At 44.8% G+C, this 12922-nt stretch overlaps 1 protein-coding gene across 3 annotated transcripts in view; it reads right to left on the bottom strand.

Annotated features, from left to right (window-relative positions):
• The window catches only part of LOC144175872 (tyrosine-protein phosphatase non-receptor type 7-like), a 55585-nt gene that overhangs the window by 34287 nt on the left and 8376 nt on the right, over positions 1-12922 (bottom strand). For all 3 annotated transcript variants that reach the window (XM_077704902.1, XM_077704903.1, XM_077704904.1), the window contains exon 2: positions 7300-7424. In XM_077704902.1, coding sequence (XP_077561028.1) covers positions 7300-7424 — 125 coding nt within the window. The remainder of the gene's footprint in view (positions 1-7299; positions 7425-12922) is intronic.

The raw sequence follows: 12922 nt of genomic DNA, 5'->3' as shown, positions 1-12922 counted from the left end.
AACTGCAGAACATCTTGGCCACACAGCCAAAGCACTGGACCTGCCAGGATCAAAAGGGGGATACTTGTTGATCAAGTGATACAGACTGCGTTCGTAAGAAACCGAGGCCCTTTTTTTTCTGTTTTTTTTTTTACACAGTACCCTCCAAACAGCCAAGGAAAAAAAAAAAACAGAACCTTCCACTGCCATGACCTTTGTTGTTTGCCGATTGCGTCCTTGCCATTTGTTCTCCGTGCTGAAATGTGTGTCCAACCACACACTATCAGTAACTGGCCTCCGTAAACAACGAGTGTGATGTATCCCTTCATGTTACGCTCTCTTTGGCATTTTATGGACTCACCTCCAGTTGTTGTTAATGCCCCCACTACCACTGGCCTTTCGATTACACCGATTTCTGCGTTGGGTGTGGTGCAGAAGTTGCACCAAAACAGGCGTTGGCTTACCGCGAGCACAACTTTAAGTACCACCCCTACCGAACACAACGTGCATATTTTTTCCTGCCATCAAAGGCTTCCTGATGCCTCCCATCATGTCCACACAGCAAGAATAAGCACAGGTGCCCAGAGTCTCATTTTATCTTTTTGGCAATCCATTAGGCTTAGAAATAATGCAGGTCCATCCCATGCAAAAAAAAGTACAAAGAATTGGTAACGCCACTTTTCAAGCCCTTAGAAAAGAGATATTTCCATGAGACTGGCGGACTGCCAGCTTTGGAAGCAAAAGATTTGAAGGGACGGTCACGAGAGAACCGCAACAAATACAACCGCGTGCTAAACTGGTGGATTCAGCTTGCTGATTCAGGAACTAGCACACCGCAACACCAAACTACCAACAAAGACCACATCAAAGCAATGCCAAACATTGTTGGTGTTCGATGTCTTTCATCAGAAAAGGCCGGAGCAGACAAAAAAAAAAGCTCTACGAAATCGGCTCAACTGAGTTCTTACCTGCCTCAGTAAATGTTCAACATGCATTGTGATAACAAACATTTATACAGCAAGCCACACACAAAACCTATTCATCCACAGGGAGTGATTCACAACACATTCTAGTGCTCACCGTGGTCAATATTACAGTAATCCCTGGCTCAGAGTTCTATTGAGGCAGACTTGAACCCTTTGTCAGGGATTGAACAAAGGGTCTCATCTCAGGCCACAGTCACATTATTCCCGAAAATCAAATCAGATTCACTCATTGCAAGGGTGACGAGTTTTCTCGCGTAATTTACCTGTTAGGTAATTTTCAGCCCGTCGTACTTAATTTGTGGCATGTAGCTGCCTTCGTCAAATTTAAAGGCGGAAATAAAAAGATTCTGGCCCATCCAATCTTTTTGTTGCACTAGTGCTTGGCCGGCGGCAGTGAACTCCATCAGCTCACCTCAGTATTCAACTCTATTCACCTCAACGTGCACTGCCACCCTATTATGTCGTTGCTGATGTCGTGTAGGGCAAAATGCAAGTTTTTTTAGCATTTATATCTTCATTTCAGTTTTAAAAAAAAAACTTCTTTTGGGGCTGGAATCGAGTTGAATGAGTTAACACAGACTAGCTCTTTCGAATTAAACGAGGTTGGGTTTCGTCTTCACGGCTCCTTAGTGAATGCCACCCAAAAATGCAGAGTAGGGAGCGCATGGCAACAAGAAGATAACAAGCAGCAATGATATACGGCACTAGTGTGACGGTCGTTTTCTTTATGACACACTCCCAACTCGCTGCTATCTGAAATAGGCTCAGCAAGGTGCCAAGGTCCAGTGTTGACCTCCACAAAACACATAGAAAGGGAACAAAACTAGCGACCAACCACCAAAGCAAGCCGAGGCTGCGACATTGCACCAGATAACGAGAAGGTCACGAACACAAAGGAAGGAAACAGCGATAGGAAAACGAAATCCCATATCTATCAGACCTAACAATAGCAACTTTGAGCTCACCCGCGGCCACTTATCGCAGATAAAAGGCACTTCCCGTTTATCTTTTCGAAGCCTCGTTATCAAATGTACTCATGCCACTAGAGCCATCAAAGAAACATACGCGTAGCCGATGCCCTATCTCTGACCGTAAAGAGCACTTAACATAAATAACACTCATCAAGGCGTCCCCTCAAAGCGAGTATTGCCCCCCATTTTTATCCCTGCCCAAATGGCTTCCTGATCTTGCTTGTTCTGCAAGCCTTGTTGCAGCAAATAGTCGACCACCAGAGCACAGCACACACGTACCATATTTTCCCTTCTACAAGCTGCACTGTGACTCAAGTCTGCCTCGTCTAAAACTGCCACCCATCCCAACTCTTTTATGGGTCTGGAAACCCTCGGAAGCATACGTCCTGCTTATGCACCAGTATGAGATGAAGTCACGATTCATCTCCATTTGAAGGGACATTCAAGTGTAAAGCCAAGTTGGCCTATATCGGTAGATTCGAATGTCGTGAATATAAATGTACCACTCACAACGGCAGCCGCTGCTTAATATAGCAGAAAATGCCAAAAGCATGAAAGCAGGTATCAATGCCCCCAAACGCTTCCCCGCACTACGATTTGTAGCACCACGAATTGTGAGTGGCGAAGCATGGGACTGGTGGAACTTGCCTAAGCATTTTTCTCAAACAAACAGTGAGGCAGCATGGACATGTAAATGTAAATGCGGTTACTTTTGCCTGTCACACACTATTTAAAGACCCAAACCTCAGTTAGCAAACACTACAAAACAGGACACCCCAGCCCAGGCTGCAGGCATTGTTTCAGTTCAGATTTCATTTAAATGTTTCGCGTTGCATAAAAGTGCAGTCAAACTGTGCATTTTGGTGGATGCGAGAGCCTAGGAGTACCTACTTACCACCAGCACATACTATATGTACGACAGCCAGCAGAAAAAGTCGGGAGATTATCAGTGCAATCGGCCAGCCAACAGTGAATATATTTTCTACACCTTCTCCCAGGTGGCAAAACCTCAAGGGAATGCTGGGTAGGGTGTGGCTATTAATTGATAGTTGGTTGCCCAGTCGGCAGGCGCTATTCTCGACATAGCGTGGAGCGCCGCCAACACTATGACAGCGTCACAAAGATCTCGCCTCATTGGCTGGCAAGCTTTGTTATGAAAAAGAGGGCCAATCAGAACTGGCTTAAAGAAAAACGACGGAAATTGAGTAAAGGTCCCGGCTCGCTTCAGGCACTCAGTGACATGCTTTTTCACACACGAAAAAAGAAATGGAAGGGAAACTAGAGAAAGAAATGTTAGCCTAAGCTGTTTATTTTTCAGCGAGCAAGGCATCTTTGCCCTTCGCAAAAATGTCGTGAGAGCTACAAAATGCGATATTTTAGTTAACACAAAATAATTCAGCCACAAAATAATTCAGCCTTTAACACCTTGCTCACCTAGCTTACGAACAGCTCCTTAGCAACGACAGTTTGCTTTCAAAATCCCTTTTCTGTTTTCCATCAAAATGTTTCCAGTGATCTCTTTGTGTGTAGTAGTTGCCCGATTCTATCACTCCGTATAAACTTGCTTCAGTCAATACCTCGACACGTTTGACAGCAACAAGACCTGCCCAAGGGCCAAGCATAGAAAAGTTGCGACGAAAAGGATCTCTTGACACACGACGACTTGCACAGCTGACATTATCGTGGCAAGCTTTTCCTCACCCCTTACATTTTTTTCTCTCAGCCCCCCCTGTGCACCGTGCGATTTACAACTGGCCGTTCTTAAAGATCGAGCTAAAATGTCGCGCGACATAGTAGCATCCTTTGTGTACTTACTGCCGCATTGAAAACGGCACTGCAAAACGGCAGGTTTAACGCATCGCGCTCCAGAAGCACCGTAGCCTCACATTGCATGAACTGGTTAGAAAGTGCCACTTACAACTTTGGGTGCGAGCAAGCCCCCAGATTCATTCTGATCTTACGAAGGATGCCCTTCTTTGAGTACAAAGATTCCTCAAAAGGGCACGAAAAAATAAGAACAACAAGTTTTTGCCCAGTTTTTTTTCCGGGACAGGCCATCACTGCCCGACGGATCAACAACTGGGCTGCGGCGTTGCAAACAAACTCCACGCCTTGCACCCCGACTTGTACATGCAGTTTGCACTGTTTGGAAAGATAGGCACGAGGTCTTTTTATCTCCATTTTTCCCGCCAGTTTTTGGTCTTCCTGGGGTATCTCTAGAACAATCGCTTAAACTTCCGCCCTTCACACGCCACATCTCCAGAATCAGCCCAACGCGCTGCTGTTTTATCTCCACTGATTGTCCCTATCGGTGAACAAAACACGTTGCCGGATGTAGCTGCAAGACTAGCCAATGCCAATCACTCCCGCACTGCACTGACAGGGTTTACCCAGTCATTTGTTTTAAAAGCCATTTTAACAGCCAGCTGCCATTAGACAAGGAATGGCACCTTCCATTCACTTAGTGTGTTCATGCATATATGTACTACACCCTTTGTCAAAATTTTCTAGGCCAAACCTAAGCCTACTGGACTGCAAAGAATTCAAAGGATAAGCTTAACCTTTAACAGTGACCAAATTATTGTACGATAGCAAGAAAGAAAGGTTTTTTTTCTCTAGCTTTCCAGCATAAAACGTTTCACCCTCGCTAGGGCCATAAGCTTGTACATTGAACTTTTTGCGGCCTGCGCACTTTCGGCTTGGCCTAGAAAGTTTTCACAAAGACTGTACAAGCCGTATTACCCTCCTCCTCTTATTCTGCAATGCCTTTGGCTTCTTAAACAATGCCGCACAAAGTTTCGACAGCCTAAACAGGCACAAAATTAACAAAGAAAATTCCTGAATGTCCATCCACTGAAACGTCGGCCAATGTGCAACAAGAAGCTTTGCATGAAAAAGCACGCCTAAATGTACAACAAAAGACAGTTACCTAACACAAGGAACGTAGTCAACAAGCTAAGTGCCTCGATTGTTTCTTTTAAATTTAACGTGGACATAAAAAGTACTGCTAGCACTTGCAATTAGGGTGACAGTCTCAGTCCCTTGGTGTGTGCAGCCAGTTTTGGGCGCTGTTTGTGCAGTCTATGCTGTGCAACAATTTGAACCCGGTACATAGTTAATGTCTCACTAGAGAGGCCAACTTGTCTCGTCTCGCGTGATATTGTAACCCGTCTTTTCGGAGGCAGAGCCAAAGCCGACAGAGTCAATATTGAGAGCTGGGGCAGATCGCTCATGAACGGCGACGAGGAGGACGCTCCGAACTCTGCAGGCGAACCGTATGCTGCAACGCTGACGTGAAATCTCCCACCGGTTTTTTACTTTGTAAATAAATCACTGTCACGCAATGTCTCCACATCACCTCGCAACAATATCAATCAAACAATACAGTCAAACTTCGTCATAACAAACTAGTATCGGCAGAGTAATTTAGTTCATTATATCCGATATTCGTTGTAACAGTACGGCTAAAAATCAGTTCAAACCAATCGTTAACGTGGCTCCCGCAAAAATCCGTGACACAAAAACGCATTACATGTATTTAATCTTCTAACCTATTACAAACACGGTACCCCCTATCTTTCTCCTTGTGGCATTTCAAGTTCAATGAACCAGAACATGAAACGGGAAATTAGAACAGAACAAAGTTCATCTGAAAAAACCTGCCTGCGTTCCTATTCTTTCGATGAAAGATGTGATCTTTGTTTGGTGGCCATTTGCAGCACTGAGCCGGATGAAGTTTTCCACAGTGTCCAAGAACAAAGGGGCCTTTTCTACTGCTTCAGCTTCGGACGCCGCGAGTGTTTACAAGTAGCTTCTCAGCCTACTGGTCACATATTTCTTTGTTATACGGACAGCGCGCGGCTCTCACAGTTTCACTTTTCTTATAAAAGAATAAGTGCCACTGAAATGATGCGTGACAAAAAAGTTCATATTTAGTTCACTATAGCCGATAATTCCCTATATCAGTGTTCGTTATAACAAGATTCAACTGTATTTTTCATCTTCTATCACGGCAGAAAAAAAAGTCCAAAGTCTGAACACGAGAAATCATATCTTGATTCAATTGTGCCTGCATTGTGAATAGTTACAGAGAACTATTTGCGTCAGCAGAAGTCTGCTGCGTGCTCACAATACATGCCAAGGGGCTGCGTGAGAACAGTTTGTTTCCTTTCAACTTAATAAATTTCTTTACCTGTCAGCTAAAGAAAGGCTAAAGAGAAGTTTAAAAAAGGAAAATTACCCAACAGATAACAGTTAGGTGACTCAATGCAGAAGAACAACATGTTGCATAAGCGTCGGCAGTAGCCTTATTTTCGCACTACCAAAATTTGGCTGCATCTTGCTCAGAATATTTTTTCCACATATGGTGCACAGGAATGAGATAAAAATGCAGGATTATGTATTTGCGTTCACTGCCACATTTACCCCTTAGTAACTGAAGAAATTCTCTACAAAAAGCGGCCAACCGTTTACTGTAGGCAAATGCGGCAAATGAAATGCGAACAAGAAAATATGAATCAGAACACCTGCAAAATTGAAAAATACCGTTCGTTGACGTCTACTAATGGTGCACTACTGGTATATTCGGAAAGCCACATTTCCGGACTTTGTTTTTGTAACCGAGCCACGCGTCATTTTGACTTGTATGGAAAGAAATCGCGCTATTTGCGTGTTCCGATTCATGTTTTCGTGTTAGCGTTTCATTTGCCGTGTATTGTACTTTGAGCTAGTATGAGGGCAGGGCACACACAAAGGCCATAAACTTGTGTTCTTATGGCTAATGGTATCTCACTTCCCCTTGCCAAACATGGAAATGTTATTTTCCAAGAATAATACTGCACGATGCCTAAAAGAGCCTTTTTTTTCTTCAGTTGAATCAATTCCCAAGTGTAGCCGTTCAAAAAAATTCAGAATTTTAATAATTAGGTGCTTGCCTTAACGACTACTTTCTCTTTTTCTGGTGGCTGTTGAAGCACACAAAGGCAGACAACTTTCGCGGCAGAAAACATAAAAAGGGGAACCTACAATGTATTATTTGCCCGTGCAGCATATATGTAATGCTTGCACATTCATTATATAGATTGTACGCACATAATCTGTGTGTAGTCTGTCAAGCACATAGATTTGTATTATATGCTAACACGCCCTGTCTGTACATTGCTGTGTGCGTGTTCTATGCATTCAGTTTCATTCAAGACCATTAAGACGAGAAGCAAACCCCCATATCTTTGCCGTTTTCCTGTTGGGCGTGTAGTTCCTGCCTCTTCTCGTTCGAGTGAGAAATGAAATCAAAGAAATCCGACAGAGCTTACACGTTCCTGAGTTCCCCTGGCCCTTCTTTCAAAACGCGGAAATGCGCTCACCACATTCTCTACATGATGTTCGCCAGGCTCTGGAGACTCTTCCGCGGCCGTCGAAGACACACCTCCGCTGTCAACTCGGAGCCTCTGAAGCCAGTTGTCGGTCTTGTCGCCAATGCCGGCCACAGCTGCACAGGAACAACAGAGGCTCTAATACCGTGTTTTCGCGTGCATAACCCGCACCAAAAAAGGGAAACTAAAGGGAAACTAAAGGCAAACACCACAGTGGGTTACTTTTTTTTTTCTTCTTTCAGTTTCACGAGGATGGCATTTGATGGGAAGATTGATGAAGGGGCGGGCCCCTAGGAGTGCCGGTAAATGATGGCAAATCATTTTTACTGGCAGCAACCGGAAATTAAATAAGGAGAGCTATGACACAGGTGATTAAGTGCAGCAAATGCTGCTCACTATGCAACAAGAGGAGAGGAAACAAAGCAACCAAAATATGCAAGAGGGGGCAACAGTGGCAGTGACAAGGAATGCAGCACAGAATTCCCACTGAAGACCGCAGCGACCTAGATTTTGACAATGAGAGTTTTAGCTGCTACCCGCTGCGATTCTTTTCACTTCATCAATGACATAAGGCCACGCGCTTGTAACTAGTTGTGGCTTACATGACCACCACTCATGCAAAGGTGTTGACCTCATTTTGAGACTGCCTGCATCTCGTACAACTAATGTTTGAACTTCCATTAAAGGGACCCTGCAACACTCTTCGTGCAGTGCAAGTGAACCTGTGCGCCGTTTAGATTAGACTTCCAGGAACACCCGAGCCAAATATTACACGTGCACGTGAAGCAGTAAGTGCGCAAATCGCAGTGAAAGACGGGGAAAAACCAACCGCGCTCTCTTCAATTCTCCTCACTATGCACCCCTGGCATGGCCTCTGCGACGTCAATCGGGCCATGGCTGTCCTGGCTGTCCTATTGGCTGTCGCTGGTGAACTTCGCGGCTAAATTCTGGCATTTCCTGTGACGATCAGCCATCGTCGGTGCTGTGTATGAACCTCTTCTATGTCTGAACCTGTCCGCATGCTTTTGGTGTTTCTTTTGTTTTGAGTGCGCGCGGAGTTTGAGTAACGAACTAAATATTCCACTTTCAACAAGCCCACTCGACAACAAACGTTTATTGCTCCAAAAACGTCCTACCAGCCTGAGCGCTTGCTTGTGAGCAGGCCACCATGCCTGCTTTTTTGTGGCACCAGACCGGAAATAGAACCGTCCACGTTACGGGGATAAGGACGAAACTCCCTGGCCTGTGACATATCGAAGGCCGCCGAACAGAACGCCGCACGCCGCCCCCCTCTCCGGGAGAGAGCACGCAGCTTTCATCGCGATGTCCACGGTTGAGTTGAGAGGGAACATTTATGCGCGATTTTTCATCGCGCGTAGTTTCGGTGATAGTGAACGGATTTTCACAATTCTTGCGGGAGGAGATTGCTGGGGCAATAGACTTTACCACAAAATACATTCCGAGTAGTCGATGGTAAGTGTTGCAGGGTCCCTTTAATGGGGCAAGTCAGGTTTTTAGATACTCAGTTTAAGTTGTGTCTTGACAGCATCTGCTGGCAGTGTGAAGCGCATGCCCAGAAACCCCTCTTCCCATACAACTCGGCTTACTCTAGCTTGAGAAAAAAAGAGGCATCACACTTTGTGTTTGGAGAATGCCCAAACAAGGCCTTTGCCCAAAAAGTACTGCCACCAGCTTTGCAGAGGAACGCTAGAAGGGCACTGGCAATCCTGCATCCTTTATGGCGTTCATTGTTGAGAGACTACTCAGAAGAATGCATGCAAAGGCGCAGCCATGCGCAGACACTAGGAAGAGCTGGTGAAAGCTCGTGATTATGTATCCTGAGCAAGCACAAGTTTCCCCACAACTTCACTAGAGTGGTCCAACACTCAAGCGTAAAAGACATCTTTTTCTGCACCCAATAAGCTTCTGAAGCTTTGCAGCATGAATGGTGCAGAGGCCACTAGGGTTGAGTGTGCCAAAGGCATTATCTACGAATTTCCGCCCAGTTGTGAGAAACAGTACATTGAGCAGACCGGAAGATAGCTGAACAATAGATTAACAAAACGTGCCAACAATGTAACAAACACTCTCGAACGGATTGTGTGCGATGGCCTTCTGTCTCTCCACTGCTCCACGTGCTGATGCACGACTCCTTTTAGCAAAACACTCGTTGTCGAGACACGTGCCAGCAGGGTCGCACAAGAGATAATTGAAGCAAAGTCGATAAAAAGGTTGATAGTGGAGTGACGCGAGAAAATTTAGGGGCAAATCATGGATTTGAACAGCGCAGGATGGAGCAGTTGGCAGTCGATAAAAGAGGCCTCCATCCTGCAGTAGACATAAAAATTCCGGGCCTTCTCCACTAATGTGAAACCTGGGGAGGGGAGAAGCATGTAGTATATAAGTGTATTCTTGGTGCCTTGGCGTTTCTGCCCATGGAGATGAAACCGTTGGGGAGTAGAGGTATATACAACTTTGCTGCAAAAGTCTCTTATCTTTAAAGCATGAAGCATTCTAGCCCAAGGCGTAAATGAGTGTCCCGGTGCTTTAGTACCGTGACTACATGAGATGATGATTACGACGACGACAGGAGACGCCAACAGCCCCAGCCCCTAAGGGGCTTCGTCCCTAAAAATATGACGACGGCGATGATCATGATGAGCAGGCTGGGCCCTGCATGTGTGACTGCCCCCTCTACTACACTCTCAAAGAAAGAGCTGAATCTTGTTATGCATGCGTTGCTAAAACCTGACCAGTGGAATTTCATTTGTGGTTGCCGCTCTTATAGATACTTTTAAGATCAACTGTTGCTTCTGCACTCGTGTACGTCGCACCTTCCTTTTTCATTCTAGCTGCACAGTTTTTCTTTTTTCTTTTTTTGTCTACCAGGGAAAAGCATTTGTCTGCACGTACAGACATGCATCACAGAAAATGGTCATCAGTATCACAACCTGCTTTCCTCACTAAAAAGTGGAGCAACGGGTGGGATCATGATCATGCATCTTGTGGGAGCAACATTGAGCTCAACCCCCCTCCCACAGGCGACAGAACTGAAGAAGGTGGTACCTTACAATAATTTGGCTCTGTTGACACAAAAATGTCACTTTTTTTCCCTGGTCAAACGAAACACAACGGCAGTAAGAACAGTGAGCTTAACTAGAAGCAACAGCTAAAAAAGTTGACGCCTAGCCTGCAGAAAAGGCGCACGGTTTCCGTCAACTTCTTGTGCTGTAATCTCTAGTGTAGAAGTGCATGAAAATACATCCTCCAAACACTTGTCCTGTGTGTTTGTTCTGTAGTCTACGTCAACTTTTTCACAGTGTTACGTCTAGTTTAGCAGGGTACCTGCTTTGCCCACAACATATTCTTTAGTAGGCTTGGATCAAGACTTTACCAGTGAACTCAGCCCCGAAACCACTCTTCCATTGCCTAGCAAAAGTTAGGCATTGAAATTGCGCAGAAAAAAAAAGTAAAAAGAAAGACTACCTACACAGGCATACAGAGACCAAGTAAAAGGGTGCACAAACAAATATCTCATAACATTCCACACTATTTGCAGATTCTTGAAGGAGCTTTGAACGTGACAGTATTTGCATCAAGTGGGCCCAGAGAACCTTTCCTAGACAACATGACAACACCCCTATAAACACGACTGTGCATGCTGGCATCACAAGTGCTATCATGTTCAAAAGGGTCATGAAGAAAACGGAGAACTTTTTCGTTCCAAAGATTGGACAGCCTGCACCCCACAACAATGTTGACCAACACAAAAGATCGCTGTCACTAACGAATCACCAAGGAATTAGGGCTTAACGGACTGAATTTCAAATGACTCACTTAACACACATACAATATCATGTCGCAAGGGCTCTGACGCAAACGGGCAAGGAGTAAAAAAACACACTGCATTGACTCAAAGCCACTGAGCTTTGCAATTTGAGCTCATAACCATGTTGTATCCCCCAACTGTAATGCCTTATTGGCGCTGTGGGTATCACAAGCAACACAATAAATAAGCAAAAACATGTGAAGAAACTAGAGGTTGGGAATTGTTGATCAAACCTAGCGAGGTGTTTCCAGTTGAGAATCTGTGCGGTTCTCCCTTCATCACAAGGTTACAATGAAGGCAGCAGCCAAACAGCCCCAATGAAGCACAAGCCATGCACTTGTCCCCAGCACATGTCGCTACTTAAAAAAAAAAAAAAAAGGACAAAGCGAGCACAAAGAAGCGTGTTGCCAGATAAAAAGTATCCTTCCCATGCTTTCGCATTGCAATGTGCTTTTGGTGGTTCCTTTAGGTGTCAGCAATGAGGTGTGTTGATAATAACGAAAAGCGGCTTTCCCTACATGCTAGGGCTGCGGTTGGAAACAACAAGCCATTTGGGCTAGCCCTAGCACATTTCATCTACACGCACGTTAATCAAAAAGCTACATCTCACCAAAGGGAGACGCCGGTAGAGAGGGACTGGTCACGGTGGAAGAACTGGGACCACCAGAAGGTCTTTAACGTACGTACGTGAACGTTTCAATCTTCGGCTTCCATTGGAAAAAGTCGACGCAGCCAAGACTCGAATGCGACACCTCAAGAAGCAGTTTCTCGCTTTTCAGACTTCGAGTGCGATGCAGAGTGAGACGAAGAGCAGCGAAATGCCAACCATAAACAGACTTGAATGCACAAGCCACTCTGATGAAGATGGATAACACCATGCTAGTGTCACAACAGTCGAGAAGCTGCGCACCACAAAGTTGCAGCTGCTAACACGCGTCCCCTAAAGATCAGACCAAACAGCAAATTCACAAAGCAGGTGCAAGTGCAAGTTTGCTCACCAATGGCAACAAAATACAATGCTTGAGAAAAGCACAGAAAATGGAACCGAAAAACTGCGCTTGTCAGAAAAACTAAGTACCTAATTTACTTTCCCTTTGTTTTAAAGGCACAACAGTATAGTAGTGGTTTCCAATTGTCTTTAAAAAAAAATAATAAGGACCTCTTTGTTTTGTACGAGGCATTGTTCCTTACTCTAAGACGTCACCATACGAGCAATACAACAAAAAAAACCACACACGTTGAACAAAATGCCGAGAAGTATAAAAGATAGAACATTACTAGGCTTCAATTATGCTTGAACTGCACAGCATTGTTGCATACATGAGGGAAAGCATCAGACCTTCCAAGTAAGGTCAAAGCTCGACTGTGTGACAGGACACTCTTCGAGCGCACGCACAATCTCTTATCCGTTTTGGCTGTCAGAAGAGGAAAGACTGAAACTACTCGAGGAAACAGAGCCCAACTGCTTTGCAAAGAACAAAAAGAAATGTTAGTAGACCTCCCCCTGAGAAGGAAATACTTGAATGTGTGAAATGCGAAACTGGACCGCCCAAGAGAGCAAACTAGAAGGTAAGCATCCATCCGGCTAAAAGGACAAAGCAACAGTTTTTCCTACTTTTTTTTTTTTTTTTTCAAAATCTGAAATGCTTCCACAACACAGTTAACAAGCACATCCAGTGCCGAGATTAGGTGGCCACAACACAGTACCAAGGCTAAGCTCAACGCCCATCAGATGACTTATAAGCTCGTGCAAAAGATTTTTCTCTCTTTCTCAGTTTGGGCATT

The sequence above is a fragment of the Haemaphysalis longicornis genome, unplaced genomic scaffold (genome assembly GCF_048455015.1).
Source record: "Haemaphysalis longicornis isolate Haplotype H1 unplaced genomic scaffold, Haemaphysalis longicornis Haplotype H1 scaffold_3, whole genome shotgun sequence".
Lineage (NCBI taxonomy): Eukaryota > Metazoa > Arthropoda > Arachnida > Ixodida > Ixodidae > Haemaphysalis > Haemaphysalis longicornis.
Note: the sequence above shows the minus strand (reverse complement) of the source record. Positions and strands in the feature narration are given on the sequence as shown.